This window comes from Suricata suricatta, chromosome 9 (genome assembly GCF_006229205.1).
Source record: "Suricata suricatta isolate VVHF042 chromosome 9, meerkat_22Aug2017_6uvM2_HiC, whole genome shotgun sequence".
Classification (NCBI taxonomy): Eukaryota; Metazoa; Chordata; class Mammalia; order Carnivora; family Herpestidae; genus Suricata; species Suricata suricatta.
The window spans coordinates 38,011,351-38,028,425 of NC_043708.1; the positions used below are offsets into that span (position 1 = coordinate 38,011,351).

At 35.7% G+C, this 17,075-nt stretch overlaps 1 protein-coding gene across 2 annotated transcripts in view; it reads right to left on the reverse strand.

The window, feature by feature from the left end:
* MNAT1 (MNAT1 component of CDK activating kinase) overlaps positions 1–17,075 on the reverse strand; it is a 207,349-nt gene that overhangs the window by 61,735 nt on the left and 128,539 nt on the right. For both annotated transcript variants that reach the window (XM_029952056.1, XM_029952057.1), the window contains exon 7: positions 12,587–12,708. In XM_029952056.1, the coding sequence (XP_029807916.1) occupies positions 12,587–12,708 (122 nt within the window). The remainder of the gene's footprint in view (positions 1–12,586; positions 12,709–17,075) is intronic.

Genomic DNA, 17,075 nt, shown 5'->3' on the forward strand with positions numbered 1-17,075 from the left:
CTGTAAGCTTTCTTGTTTTCACTCTTATCGATTCTCCTATAATAAACATTTCTAAATGGTAAGTCATATGACACACCTCTATTCAAAATTCTCTTATAACTTCCCATCTCCTTCAAAGTAAAAGCCCACGTCTCGGAAACCATTACCTAAAAAACACAATCTAACTGGGCTCAGCCTGCCTCTTACATAAAAACTTGCTACCACTCTGATAGTATCACTTACCATTCTACAATTCACTCTGCTCCAGACACTGGCCTACTTTCTCCTCCTCATGTACACTCCCACCTCAGGACCTGTACACTTACAGTTCCTTCTGTAATATCTGTGATATTCTTCCAATACCACATGATTGGCTTCTTTGCTTAATTCATGTCTGTTCAAGTATCTTCCTATATAAGATTCTATCAGTACCATGTAAAAATAGCACTCTACTCCAATCTCTATAAATCCCTTTATCCTGCTGCATTTGTCCTCAAAATACTAACTACCTTCTAATAGATTCATTAGTGTATTTTTTATTGGTAGCTTCCTCCTAACAGAATGACAGTAGGTGTTTTCTCTGTTTTGCTCACTGCTGTTTTCTCAGTACCGAGAAGGGTCACTGGTACACTGAAGGTGCTCCATAAATGAACGAACAACAAAAGTAAAGGAACATTAAATAACCAACTGTTTTTTTCAATTAACATGAGTTAAATACTATGAGGTTTCATTTCCAATGGAGACATTTATATATGGAGGTACAGAGTCTTCTGAATTTTCTACTGATTTGAGAAGAATTGACCAAATTCTAATAATAACTTGAACCTGCCTTTTTTAGGGTCCTGAAAAAATCCAAATTAAAACTATATTTCACTGTAATAATCTAGTTATAGTTTTATTATTTAAACTAAATAATTTGGTTTGTGTAGTGCTTTTCTAAGATGAATTTTTGAATATATATATTCATAATTAACATTATGATTTAATACTTTTAAAGTTCTTACTATAAAAAAACTATTCTGGAATCAACTGCATAATTACATTTCCTCAGTGACCTTGTACTCTCATGAGCATTTACTCTAGACTAAACAGCCTCATTCAGCTGCCCTGTGTCTGACTGCCGATGAAAGAAGCTTGTTTGACAACTGCTTCAAGCAGAAACATATTTTTTTCCATGATTGCATAAAAAAGATTTAAAACTTACCAGACTAGAGCCAGACTAGAACTTTAAGCACAAAGGTTCATGTTAGATGTGTGAGCTGATTTCAAATTCAAATGCCAAGAAAAACAGATACTAAAGACATTTTGCTGTCATAGCCAGTGGGGGAAAAAAGTTAATTTAGTAATATGTTCATAATTATAACCAAATATAACATATCATATATTATATACACATACATATTGTAGATTTTTTTGTGACTTTCCTATTTTTCCATGTTCTTTGTTTTTCTGATGTTCCTAAGATTTGATAAAACTAACATTTAAACTTAGGTGGACAGCATCAAAAACAAAAAATATACCTTTCCTCCATTTTTTGACAATCCATAAATTGATCCATAAATCAACAGGTAAAAAAAAAGAGAGAGAAATTTCAATATGATTTTTAAAAATGCTTCTCCAAAATGGTAAGAAAAATCACTTAAACAAATAGTCAACATTATACTTAATGATGAAACACTTGAAGCATCAGAAAAAAGAAACTAGAGTTATCAGAACTAGACAAAACCAGGTCAGGAAGTTCTAGCCAAATTCAATAAAATATAAAAACTGAAGTCAGATCATTTAAATGAAAAACTTCATTTTTTTTCAGATTATTTACTTCCAAATAAAACCCAGATATTCATCTAACAGGACAAAATTATTAGAGTTCAGTAAGGTGAGATACAAAATAAAAATATATTTAAGGATCAGTTAGAGGGGCGACTGGGTGGCTCAGTCAGTTAAGCATATGACTTTGGCTCAGGTCATGATTGCACAGTTCATGAGTTGAAGCCCCACGATGGCTTCTGTGCTGACAGAAGAGCCTGAAGCCTGCTTCAGATTCTGTCTCCCTCTCTCTCTGCCCCTCCCCTGCTCACATTCTCTCTTTCTCTCAAAAATAAACAAACATTTAAAAAAATTTTTTAACTTAAAAAAGAATCAGAAAGCATAATGAAAATAATTTTATAGCAGCATCACAAGTATAACAAAAATTAATTTCTAAGTGAGATATATAAAAACTCAACTCATTCAAATTTTAAATGCCCATTCTTTTCTTTTCCTTTTTTTTTAATGTTTATTTATTTTTGAGAGAGAGAGACACAGAGTGTGAGTGGAGGACGGTCAGAAAGAGAGGGAGACCCAGAATCCGAAGCAGGCTCCACTTTGAGCTGTCAGCACAGAGCCTGACACAAGGCTCGAACCCACCAACTGTGAGATCATGACCTGAGCTGTAGTTGGCTGCTTAACTGACTGAGCCATCCAGGCACCCCAATGCCCATTCTTTCCTGATCAGTTTATAAGTTTAAAGCAATTCCAAATAAAATCCCAAAAAGAGTGGTTGTTGATTATTATCTAAGGAGTGAGACAAATGGCTATCTTAGCTAAGTACTTGGTGGGTTCTGGTTTGTCTGATTACCTGTTTCATCATATTTTATTGTGAAAATTTTCAAATGTGCATAAAACTCGAAAGATTTGTACACTGATTTGCTGCTTTGGCCCACAAAGTTTACTTGGAATGATAAATGTATAAAAATGCTAAGAATACATTGAAAACAGATAAATAGCAAAGGAAGCCTTGTCTCACCTGTGGGAGATAGAATTCTGAGATGGCCTCCAAGATTCCCTTATGTGCATTCTTGCACAATCCCTTCTCTATGAGTGAATAAGAATTTCACTATTATATGGCAAATGGGATTTTGCAGATGTAATTAAGTTCTCAAATCAGTTGATTGTCAGTTAATGAAAAGAGAAATTAGGGGTGCCTGGGTGACTCAGCATCCAACTTCAACTCAGGTCACGAGTTCATGGTTGTGGGTTAAAGACCCATGTCACTGTGCTGACGGCTTGAGGCCTGGAGCCTGCTTCAGAATCTTTCTCCCTCTCTCTCTGTCTCTCCCCGCCAATTGCGTTCTGTCTCTCTTTCTCTCAAAAACAAATAAACATTAAAACATTTTTAATAAGGGTGCCTGGGTGGCTCAGCCAGTTAAGCGTCCGATTCCAGCTCAGGTCATGATTTCACGGTTCGTGGGTTTGAGCCCCGCGTCAGGCTCTGTGCTGACAGCTCAGAGCCTGGAGACTACTTCTGATTCAGTGTCTCCCTCTTTCTCTGCCTCTCTCCTGCTTGCACTCTGTGCTCGCTCGGTCTCTCTCTCTCTCTTTCTCTCTTTCTCTCAAAAATAAAAATATTTTTTTTTAATTTTAATTAAAAAAGGGAAATTATCTAGGTGGGCCAAATTTAATCAGGTAGGTGCCCTTTAAATAAAAAGAAAGAGATTCAAAGTAATTTTCTCTTGCTGGCATTGAAGATGAAAGCCACCATAAGTTCTACATTTGGAAGGAACCTAAGTCTGCCAATAATACGAAGGAGCTTGGAAGACAACCCCACAAGCCTTGCTTACATGAAACCACAGCACCTGCTGACATCTGATTATAACCACCCGACACCAGAGGTTACTTGGATCTGGATAACCCATGCCCAGAATACTGACTCACAGACACTGATAATGAATGAGATAAAAATGGATGTTAAATTTGTGCTAATTTGATACACAGCAACAGAAAATAAATGCATAGCTTAATATTCAAACATATCATGAACTTAAATTAATAATTATGTGATACTGTTAAATACTGAAACACAGATTAAAAGAAAATAAAGGGCAATGGAGAAAAAGTCTTAGTATATTAATTAAACACATCAGTAGGAAAAAGAAGTATTATTCAATATATTGGTCTGAGTCAACTGATATACCTTATTGAAAAAATAAAGATTCTTTTATAGCTCCTTACAAAAAACTAAATTCCAGATGAATTACATAATTAGATATAAAAACTAAAGCTAGACAAAAATTAGACTATAAATACATATAAAGATCTGTGTTGGTTTAGGATTTAGTGGAAGAAAACGGGAAGATTAACAGGACATCATCAATATATTTTACTGCTCAGAGATGAAAACTACTTAATATCATGAACTACGTAAGATTAAAAAATAAAATTGTAAATTTAAAGGGTTAATAGTCTTACAATACAGCTGATTCATATAAATAAATAAGGAAAACAATACTACCCCAGTAAAAAAGGAGACAAGGGTAAATAGACAACTCATGCATAGGAAGAAGAGAGGAAAAGAAATTACAAGGACTATGCCACAAATATAAAGACAGTACAAAGATGCTACGGAAAGCAAACGGCACATGCAATGGCATAAAAATGTGTGAGACATGATAAGATTCTTAAGAAACGTCAAGTATGAGGGGGCAAGGTATTATGACTACAAAGACCGATAGAAGTCATTGTACAGATGGTGATAAGCTACTGAAGGATATTAATAACAGAAAGACATGACCAGACTGATATATTAAAAACTCTTCCATGACAGCAATGAAGAAGTGCTTAAGGGGCACCTGCCTGGGTGGCTCAGTCAGTTAAGAGTCCCACTTCAGCTCAGGTCATGATCTCACAGTTAGTGAGTTCCAGCCCCACATCAAGCTCTCTGCTGTCAGCCCAGGGCCTGCTTCAAATCCTATGGTCTCATCCACCCCTCTACCCTTTTCCTGCTTATGCTTTCTCTCTCTCTCTCTCTGTCTCTCTCTTTCTCTCGCTCTCTCTCTCAAAATAAACAAATAAACATTAAAAAGAAAAAGTGCTTAAGAAGGGAGACAGGAGTGCCTGAGTGGTTCATTAAGTGTCAGGCTCTTGACTTCAGCTTAGGTCATAATCTTGCAGTTCATGGGTTGATGCCCTACATCAGGTTCTGTGCTAACAGTGCAAAGCCTGCTTAGGATTTTCTCTTTCCTCTCTCTCTGCCCTTCCTCTGCTCATGCTCACTCTCGCTCTCAAATAAACTTAAAAAAAAAAAAAAAAGAGGAGACAAAGGGAGTGTTATAACAAAAAATTGATAGAGTATGTTCAATGCCGAGGCACCTAGGTGGCTCAGTCCATTAAGCAACAGACGTCGGCTCAGGTCATGATCTCACAGTTCATGGGTTCAAGCTCTGTGTCAAGCTCTGTGCTAACAGCTCAGAGCCTGGAGCCTGCTTCTGATTCTGTGTCTCCCTCTCTCTGCCCCTCCCCCACTCACATGCGCGCTCTCACTCTCTCTCTCTCTCTCAAAATAAAATAGACATAAAAAAAAGAGTATTTTCAATGCCTCAAGTCAAAGTCTTGATATATAAAGTTCCAATTTATCAACTAAAAAAAACAGTTTTTAAGAGCAAAAGTATGCTCATCAAAGCATCTCCAAGGTTACTGTGAAGGTGGGTCTTCTATTTTAGGGACTATCCTATTTCTTCAAGAATGAAAACTTTTAATTGCTTTGCCAATAGTAATGATTTGTTAACAGGTCAGTTACTTTTGGTAGGTTGGTTTTATCAATATAGTGTATGGCCACACAAGAAAACAAAATTGATAGGTATTCAAAAAGATCAAACAAAAAACTTTCTACTTAACTGTATCAATGCAAGACTACTACTACTATCACAATTTTTTTTCAGCACTGTTTATGTAATAAGAGCTAAATAATCTTAGCATATGATGAGGAAGGACTGAGGATATTAAACCAGTCAGACTTTAAATCTGTTTTGTAAAGCTATCATAACAGAATACATCACTGGCTGGCTCAGTCAGTAGAGCATGTGACTCTTGATCTCAGGGCTCTGAGTCTGAGCCCCACATTCGGTGTAGAGACGACTTAAAAATAAAATCTTCAGGGACACCTGGGTGGCTCAATCAGTTAAATATCCCACTTCAGCTCAAATCATGAGCTCACAGTTCATGGGTTTGAACCCCGTGTCAGGCTCTGTGCGGACAGCTCAGAACCTGGAGCCTGCTTCAGATTCTGTGTGCGTGTGTGTGTCTCTCTCTGTCCCTCCCCTGCTGGTGCTCTCTCCCCCAACAATAAATAAGTAAACATTTTAAAAAATGTTTTTAATCTTAAAAAAATAAAAAATAAAGCATAACTGATAGCATAGACATATCGTGTTAACAGAAGAAATCTTACTTGAAGATCACATTTTATCTTATAAAACAAGTTTTCTTGATTTTTGTAATAAGTTCATAAATGAAAAACTCTTATTAAATAAATCACTTCCATCTACTTAAAACAGTAGAGATATCTGATTAAATAATCAGAAACTAATCAGTAAAACTGATAAGCACTCATAATTTGTATCAGTTAATGGAATAACTCTTCTTTGGGTGGAAGGTAGTAAAATATTAACTAGAAAACCAGTTGATTATTAAAAAGACAATCTCAGAGTGCTAATCAATAAGACTACTAGACTAACCACTGAAGCCATTGTCTAGGGAATTTCAATTAGCAGTTAAATTTTCCCAATGCTTTCTCCCACTGGCACAGAATTAAACATGTTTACATATTGCCTTGAGTAAACCAGAAGAGTACTACCAGTGCAGTGTGAACTATAATTATAGATTCATAATACTCTCCTGAGAGAAAATTTTTCATTTATTCTTCTTCTGCTTCTCAAATTTAACAAACTCTAGAAAAGATCTTAGTAAAAACCACCAAAAACCTCATGGCAATGTACTTTTGATTTCATCCTTTATCGAAGTTACACATGAGAACAAAAATATAGTTCTTTAGAGACACAATGCCTACAAGACTTTATATCACCTAATTCCCAAAAAATATAATTAAAATTATTTTAGGGGCACTTGGGTGGCTCAGTAAGTTAAGTGTCCAACTTTAGCTCAGGTCATGAGCTCATGGTTCTTGAGTTCAAGCCCTTCATTGGGTTCTGTGCTGATAGCTCAGAGCCTGGAGGCTGTTTCCGATTCTGTCTCCCTCGCTCTCTGGCCCTCTCTTGTTTGTGCTCTCTCTCTCTCTCGCTCTCTCTCTCTCTCTCTCTCTCTCTCATAAATAAATAAACATTAACAAAAAATTTTAAAAATAAAATTATTTGGAAAGAGCCTGCATCCATATTTTTTTACCAACTAAAGTGAAACTACAAAGTATCCCATTCTTTTTTTTTTTAATGTTTTATATATTTTTGAGAGAGAGAGAGAGAGAGAGACAGCATGAGCAGGGGAGGGTCAGAGAGAGAGGGAGACACAGAATTTGAAGACAGGCTCCAGGCTCTGAGCTAGCTGTCAGCACAGAGCATGACATAGGGCTCGAACCCACGAACTGTGAGATCATGATCTGAGCCAAAGTCAGCCGCTTAACTGACTGAGCCCCCCAGGCGCCCCCAAAGTATCCCATTCTTAACTTCACAAGTCATACGGATTTCAAAACAGATACAAGAAAAGAGAAATAAGGTAGTTTATTCTCTATTTGCCTCTAGAAAAACTGAACTTGTTCCCTCTGTAGGATATACTATAAAATGGAAATTTTGTTGTAATAGGAAAAGCAAAGAGAAGAGAGTGGAAGTTAGAAGACTGGGGGAAGTGGGAGAACCCACCACAAAGGGATACACAGGGCTTAGTAAGTACTAAGCCCTGGACAACTCTTAGGACAGATGTGTAACTATTACACCTTTGCTCAACTTAAGTTTATATTGTACTCTAACAGTAGCACCTTTGAGGATATCAAATTGTTCTCTGAAAAGTCACTTCACAGAAAAAATTCTTCAGTTTCTCTCTAAATGTTTCTGAAAGTTAGATTAAGTAAAAAGATAATCTTAGATTTATAGTTTTCTTTAATAAGAAAAAAATAAGATAGCATATAGCCTCAAATAATAATTCCAGAAAAGAAAATGAACTAAAAGCATACGAAATCAATTTAGAATTTATTTTTGGCAAATGTTTTAGTCTGAGGTTGTAACATCACCAAAAGGCAGCTTGAACAAATCCCAGCTCTCAAAACTAAAGTTGTCTGTGTGGAATTCAATCTCTTTCTCAAGGTAGAAGGCTGAAGAGATGTGAGGTGAATTCTATCCTTATAGATAAATAGTTCTATATCAAGAAAAAGTCAATGGTTCTTTAGCAAGTTTGATATCATTGTTGATGATCTAGAAATTCCTACACTACTTAGCCACAGATGGCTAAAAGAAAGTGTTATAGGGGCATGTGGGTAGCTCAGTTAATTAAGCATTCAACTTCAGCTCAGGTCTCGATCTCATAGCTCATCGGTTGGAGCCCTGCATCAGGGTCTGTGCTGGCAGCTCAGAGCCTGGAGCCTGCTTCAGATTCTGTGTCTCCCTTGCTCTCTGCCCCTCCCCTCACTAATGTTCTGTCTTTCTTTCTCTCAAAAATAAATAAAACATGGGGAAAAAGTTTTCAAGGAAAAAAAGTATTATAGTCAAGGTCTATTAACTTAAATACATACATGTTTATTTGTAATCGAACAATTTGCCTTCTTAACTGTTATGGATACAAAATATATGTATAGTCTGCTAAGAGAGAAGTCTACTTCAAGAATTCTGGAACTAACTATATTCTAAATAGTCAATGGCTAACGAAAGTCCCCCAACCACTACTACCAAAAAAAAAAAAAAAAAAAAAAGAAAGAAAAAAAAAAAAGTGATCCAGCCTCCTTTATTTAGGTTCAAATAAGACTGCAAGTATGAAAAACTTGGGAAAAGTACAAACATGATATGGTTATACCTTATCTAAAAACACTTACCCTACATTTAAAAATGTAAATCATAATGATAAAGGCAAAAGGAAACCAAAAAGGGGTCCAAGCAATCAGAAGCATTGCTAATGTTTATTAAATTTAACAATTTACTCAAAACAAAACGAAATAGCAGTCCATCAAGCTACATCTATTTTACACAGATTTCTAATGGGGTTAGTTAAATATACACACATGTGTACATCACAGCAGCACCAAAAATAACAGATTACAAGAGAAAGGAGGATATTCCACTGCAACAACCCAGTAAGAATCGGCAAAAATAAAACAATAAATGCAAGAGGTAATGAACTTTAAGAAAAAGAAAAAAGAAAAGAACAGCCAGGACTCAGCTGCTGGGAAAGGCAAAGGGTGGCTGCCACCAGGGAGAAGTAGAAAACCTATGGCCAGCCTCCTCGACTATATGCTGACACAGACAAAAGCCTTGAACCACTAAGGAAAGGCAGAAAACCCATTCTTCCCTGTGCTAACACAAGAATATAAAGCAGAGATTGGGGGAAACTGTCTTACACCCAAGACTTCCCATCCCTATTAACATGGGACACTGTTTAGCTATGGGGCTGTTAGAGGAATAGCAAACACACTTGCAATCTGAAATAAAAGACAAAGTTGTTTGTCTCAGGAAAGAGCTAGGTACACCAAGAAAGCACCATTCTGAAGTTCCAGCATATAAGACCTCCTTAGGCTAAAGTTGGAACAGGAGAACTACAAAACCCCCTTGCTTCCACCACAAAACGTATTCTAAGTCAAGGGAAGCAGCAGTCTACTGCTGGAGAGAGAGAACCCCTATGTGGCTCGAAATGGCAGCACCCTGCTGAAAGCTAAGGGTGAAGCAAGAAGACTGAAAAGATCCCTCCAGCACTCCCGGCCTCATACTAGCTACAACGTGGTGACTGACTATAACTGGAAGACTTTGAAGCCTATCAACAACTGGATCAACAACAAAACCCAAACTAAGATCAAACTACAGACTTAATGCTCAACTCCCTACCTAATGCCCTGGCAGGAAAAAAGGACATAAACATTTCCAGGCATAAATATTATTTATCTCAGTTTCTGCTGTTCTGTTGCAGAATATCCAGTACTCAAGCAAGAATTACAATAAACAAAAGAAAGCAAGAAAAACAAATCTATCATCATGACATAAAATAGTCACCAGAACCGAATCCACAGACATTGGAACTCTAAAGGAGGCACTTTAAAGTAACATGGTAACTAAGTTAAAGGATCTAGTGAAAAAGGTAGACAACATGTATAAAGAGGGAATTTCAGAAAAGAGGTGAAAATTATAAAAAGGAATGATATGGAAATACTAGTTATGAAGATAGCAAGATCAGAAAATGAAAAAAAGAAATCTGTGAAGAAATAATGGTTGAGATATTTACAAAATAAAAACAAATTATAGATTCAAGAAGTACAGAGAAACTTGGAAAGCTCAGAGAAACTGTATTTTTATATATAATGCCAGTTCCTTGTAGGAAACATGCAGTAAATCTTGTTTTTAATGCAATCCAGCAATCTCTGCTTATTATGTGGAATATTTAGACCTGTGCTATACAATATGGCAGCCACTTGCCATACATGGCTATTTAAACATAACTGAATTAAAATTTAAAATTCAATTCTTCAACTGCACTAGACACATTCAAGTGCTCAGGAGAAATATAAAACTGTGGACTACTATACTGGACTTAGAGACATATAATATTTCTATCACTTCAGAAAGTTGTATTGGGTAGTACTGTTTTAGATCATTAAAAAAAATTTTTTAATGTTTATTTATTCTTGAGAGAGAGTGAGTGAGAGTGACAGACCATCAACAGGGGAGGGGTTGAGAAAGTGGGAGACCCAGAATCCAAAGCAGGCTCCAGGCTCTGAGCTGTCAGCACAGAGCCCAACACGGTCTCAAACCCACAGACACTGAGGTCATGACCTGAGCCAAAGTTGGGCACTTAACCAATTGAGCCACCCAGGTGCCTCCTAGATCATTCATATGTAATGCAATTACAGACAGAATTAAGACTAAATCTACCACTATGCTGTTTCCTAATTGTTTTATTTCTTTATTTTGCCACCTCTTTTACTGTCCTCCTTTTCATTAATGAAGTATTTTATATGATCTCATTATTTTCTCTTCTATTGACTTACTGACTATCCCTCTTTTTTTTTAATATTTTTGGTAGTTTCTGTAGGATTTATGTTAAACATCTTTAGCTTATTACAATCTCCAGATACTCCTATACCACTTCATGTATACTGTAAGAACATTACAGCAACAGTTTTTCTCTTCCTATCCTTTGTACTGTTGTCATCCATTTCACTTGTACACTGTCATTATGCAGGTCTACTTCCATAATCTTTTGAATGGAATTTTGATAACAAAACTATTGGAAAATGCAGAGCCCTATAATAAAGGAATATTATTTTATATACTTTATCATCACTAACATTAAAAAATTTTTTTTAATTTATTTTAGAGATCTAGAATTCTGGTGCTTGCTAACCCTGTTAAGAGATAAGAAATCTTTACCACTAATAATCTTTGATATCATGAGGCCTAATATGGTCTGTCTCAAGCTTCAAGTTTAGCAAATTATTTGATAAATTTATCTCAAATTCAGGTTTTGTTTCACATCTCTTTGGATAATGTTTGGAAGATGTAGGACCTCAAGAAAATACAGAACTAAAGAAAATATTAAGATCTACTAAATAACAGATTAGTAAATTATCTATCATTTTAATAGCAATTTGACCTTAGAGCCACCAGTTTCATATGTAAAATACCATGCATCACGTTCAAGATTTTGGTTTTGAAGATGCATGTAGGTTTTTCTGTTGTTTTTTGGGGGGAGGGGTTGGTGTATGTAGGTTTTATTATGTGTTTCATCTATCTTATTTTTGCTGTTGGGGTCTTTTTTTTTTTTTTTTAAGAGAGAGAGAGCACAAGCAAAAAAGAGGGAAGGGAGGGAGAGAGGGGGAGAGGGAGAGAGAGAGAGAGAGAGAGAGAGAGAGAGAGAATGAATACAAGTTGGGGAGGGGCAGATAAAGAGAGACAGAATCCAAAGCAGGCTCCAGGTTCAGCTGTCAGTACAGAGCCCAATCTGGGGCTCAAACCCATGAACTGTAAGATCATGACTGAGCCAAAGTCGGATGTTTAACTGACTGAGCCACCCAGCCACCCCTCACATTATGTTCTTTATTTTATTTTGTTAAGAAGCAATCGTTTCTGGATTATCTTTTCATTCAAAGTTTAGGTTGAGAAACCAGACCAAGATATGGATTTGTTCCATCCAACAAAGTCTGTGCTTACACTTTTCAAGTGTATTGTAGATACCCACCTGGTTCCTTGAGACAGACTGTGATCATCTCCATCACTCAAAAGAATCACAATCCCAGGTTCATTTCCAAAATAGATGCATATAGTATGGCTTTTGAGTCACTGGGCTAGCCCTACATTATACCTTTTGACTAAATATATTTTGTGGCTCATTTCTCAGAAATATACTTATGCTGTAAACAACAGACAATAAGTAAATCTACTCTTCTTCATGGCAGGTCACAACTCTTATATTTTTACTGGCTTACTAATGACTAAGTTAAGCCCCTATTTCTAAAAAAAAAAACAAAAAACAAAAGCAACAACAACACAGTGAGCTGAAAATGAACAGCTACTTCAGTATGGCTGCCAATGACATCATTAAAAAGAGAACTAATATAATCCAATCTGTTTTTTAAAGTGTTAAGTTAAAAACAGTACCAACAGTTAAGGCCTGAAATGAGCTTCTCAAAGAGAAGTTCTTAGACACTCACCCAAGTCTTCCTAGCATCTCAAGCTCAGGAACTTGTGGTCCACATGTCTCTATCTGCAGTGGCTGGTATTCATAAAGAGCTTCTTCAAGCTTTGGAATAGGTGCTAAAGAAATATGCTGACCCTGTTAGAAAAATGAAGAAGAGCAATGCTTTTTAATATTATTTTCATATTACTACTTATTTGTAGACTAAATTCCTTACTTTAAAATATTATCCAGTAAGTCTGCTATTCCATGGGTACAATTCATTACATTACTGAAACCCACATTATATAATTAACATACAGTAACTGACATGATTTAAAAGAAGAAAAGCAAATCCATCATTAAATTCAAATTTAGTACGGGAGCTCCTGGGTGGCTTGGTCAGTTGAGCATCCAAATCTTGATTTCAGCTCAGCTCATGACCTCCCAGTTCTCCGGTGCTGACAGCTAGAGCCTGCCTGGGATATTCCCTGTCTCTCTCTGCCCCTACCCTGCTCGGCATGCATGCTCTCTCTCTCAAAATAAAAAAATAAACATTTAAAAATAATAAATTCAAATTTGCCCTAAAGAGTATAGCTATTCACTATCAATGGTAGAATTTAACATATATATCAGTGCAGTCCATCCTCAATTTTCCTATTTTTATTATACAGCTCTGACAGTTTTGATACTCAGTGTTTTACTGAAAGCCTTAATTAGGCAAGAAAATGAATTAAGTTATTCTCCACAAAATTTTGCCACATAAATGTCTACTCTCTTAAGTCTTTAAAATTAAATAAAAAACTTACTTACCAAATGTGTGTATATGATATTTACTTACACCCTGCCCCCCAATACACACACACACACACACACAGAGGGAAATATGGTAAAAACTAAGTTAAATGAAACATCTAGGATTTTTCTGAAAAGAAATAACTACTGAATAACTAAAATAAAAGGACTGCATTTTATTACAAGCATACAAAATTAAAGACCATTGAGCCACATAACATCATTACACTGAGGTTTATCATACATTTGAATATAGATTCTAATTTTCAAAAATCCCTATTTTTTTTATATAGTCCATGTTTTTGGATACTAACTCTAGTACTGTTATTTTTCTTTGTATAGTTCTCATCAATTTATTTCCTAGCTTTTAAATAAAACCCAGCTCTTGTAGTTATTAATTCCATCATTTTCTAGTTTATAGTTTAGTTCTATTGTTACCTCCCTTTGTTCCCTTTATTTTCCCCCATAAATTACTAAGTTGGAAAGTACAGATAGCACAGAACATTTCTTTTATTAAAAAAAAAAAAAAGGAAAAACCATGACTTAAAAGTGATAAAGTGCACCTGAGGCAATGAGGAGCAACCACTGAAGACCTCTGCATGTGACCTGGGGTTGTTCTTCTCAACAAAGTTTAATCCCATGTAGCATCACCCTAGTTAGTTTACTGTCGTGTATTAATAACTTCTCTGACAATGCAACCTCAAAGTCCTTCACCAAACACTGGCTAAGGACTTGAATAGACCATTTCTCCAAAGATATACAAAACTGCCATTAAGCATATAACAAGATGCGTAACATCACTAGTCATTAAGGAAATGCAAATCAAAACCACAATGAATTACCACGTAACACCCACGACTATTAAGAATGGCTATTATCCAAAACAATAAAACCACAGAAAATAATAAGTTTTGTCGAGGATCTAAACAAATTTGAACTTTTGTGCATTGCTGGTAGGAATGTAAAATGGTGCAACCACTATGGAAAACAGGATGGTGATTCCTCAAAATATTAAATACAGAATTACATATAAGCCAACAAAATTCCTTTACTGACTATATACACAAATGTAGTGAAAGCAGGAACTTGAACAAATATTTGTACAACCAATGTTCATAGCAACATTATTGACAGTAGCCAAAAGGTGGGAGCAACCCAAGTGTCCACTGACGGATGAATAAGTAAACCAAATGTGGCATATCCACACAATGGAATATTATTCAGCCTTAAAATGGAAAAAATGTTGATACATATTAAAACATGGATGAATCTTAAAAACATTATGCTAAGTGAAATAAGCCAGTTACAGAGGCAGCACCTGCATGGCTCAGTCAATTAAACATCCAACTCTTGACTTTTAGCTCAGGTCAGGATCTCACAATTTAGGAGTTCTAACCCCGCATCAGACTGCACTGATAGCACGGAGCCTGCTTTGCCCCTCCCCTGCTTGCTCTCTCTCTCTCTCTCTCTCTCTCTCTCTCTCAAAATAAATAAAAATAAACTAAGGAAGGAAGGGGGAGAGAGGAAGGAAGAAGCCAGTGACAAAAGGACAAATATTGTATGATTCCAATTACCTGAGATTCCTAGAGTAGCCAAATTCATAGAGACAGAAAGTAGAATGGTGGTTGCCAGAAGCTAAGGTGAGGCAGGAGGAGACAAGATGTTAGTACTTTAATAGGTACAGAAGTTTTAGTTGGAGAAGATTGAAAAAGTATGAAGATGGATATGCACTACAATATGAATGTACTTTATATCAATAACCATATGCTTAAAAGGAGTTAAAATGGTAAATTTTATGTTATGCATATTTTACAATTTTTTAAAATGGGTGGCTCAGTCGGTTAAGCCTCCGACTTTGGCTCAGGTCATGATCTCATAGCTTGTGAGTTCAAGCCCCAAGAAGGGCTCTGCGCTAACAGCTCAGAGGCTGGAGCCTGCTTCGGATTCTGTGTCTCCCTCTTTCTCTTTGCCTATCCCCCACTCATGCTTTGTCTTTCTCTCTCCTTTAAAAATAAGTAAACATTTTTAAAAGTTTAAAATTAAATTAATTTAAAATAAATAAAATAAAATAAAATGGGTTTTAGATATTCTGATTTATGCATTTACCTGGCTAGAATAGTACATAAGAAAAAAAGAAGTGACATACCTAGAAAACTTTGTTAACATCATTTTAACACTTAACCTCCATCTGTTTCAGAGCCTTTCTAAGTAAACATGAAACTGTCAAGCTAAATTTCATACTATCTCACAGTAATCCAATCACTGAATAATGAATCTGAGAACAGGGGGTTAAACAGATTAATAAGAGGACTGCCCAAGTGGGACATTTTAAGTGGCATTCTGACATTCCTGTTTCAAAGTGTCTTCTTCATAAGCTGTCAAGTACTAAATTCTCCTGCCATATGATACAATAAGTCCAGCATTAATGTCACACTGTTAGGTTAGGAGGGGGGGAAAGGAAAGAAAGAGAAAAACTGTAAGAATTAAAGAAGGAAACGTATTGTAGTCCCACTAACATAGTAATGCAGATTACTTTATTACTCCCATTTTCATTTTATAAATCAGTGCAATACTCAAAAAGGAGCTAGGACACTTTCCAGAAAAAATAACAATTAAAAACAGACAGGCTCTCTTAAGTCATTAAAGTGGGAAACATACTTAATCATTCACTAAATACTAGCAATAAAGCCCAAGTTACTAAAGTTATGAAATCATATAATCCAAAATCTTCTCTGCAAATTGGCGGGCACATAAAAGATCACCCAGTAATAATGACAGGTAACATTATTTACTTGGTACCAGGCATTGGTCTAAGGGCTATTTTTTTTTTAAGTTTTTTTTAAATGTTTATTTTTGATAGAGAGAGTGAGAAACAGAGACAGCGCAAGTGGGGGAGTGGCAGAGAGAGAGGGAGACACAGAATCTGAAACAGGCTCCAGGCTCTGAGCTGTCAGACAGAGCTGGACCTGGGGCTTGAACTCCAAACAGTGAGATCATGACCTGAGTTGTAGTCAGACATTTAACCAACTGAACCACCCAGGCATCCCTAAGGACTTTTTAAAATTAGTATTTCATCAGTATTCACAATAGTTCTATGAGATAAATACTATTATTTCTACTTTACAGATAAGAAACAGGGGTTTAGATATGTGACTTAGCAAGGTCACACAGTATTAATGACAGGTTGAGTATCAGAAGCCAATCTTGTCAGATTCTAAAGCATATGTTCTTTTCTCCTAACTTCCTTATTTTATGAATAAAAAAAGCTAAAATATTAATTTTTCTAAAGTCACATAGTAAGAGTCAAATCCCCTAATTCCTGTCCAATATGGGTTCTACCATACAACACTACCTTTTAATATCTTATTATTAGACAATATAATCATGGCTGTTCAATTAAAAATTTTGATATTAATAAGCAAACCCTAGATAGTTTAAAATAAATTTTTATATGAATTCTAATAACTTAGATATGGTCAAAATAATACAGCCTCAAAAAGGGTTTTTTAAATTATGCAATTTGGAGAATAATAAACATTACTCTGGATAATTCTTGTTTACCATGAAAATAAACCAAAAATCATAAGTCACGTACAAATTAGCCTTGTAATGTTCGATCAGTCTTTTCCCAAAATATACTTGGTGTGACATAGATGCCAAGTTTCTCAAATCTAAAGCTGGGGAAGAATTTACAGGATGAATCATGGACATAATTAAAATCAAAATAAAGT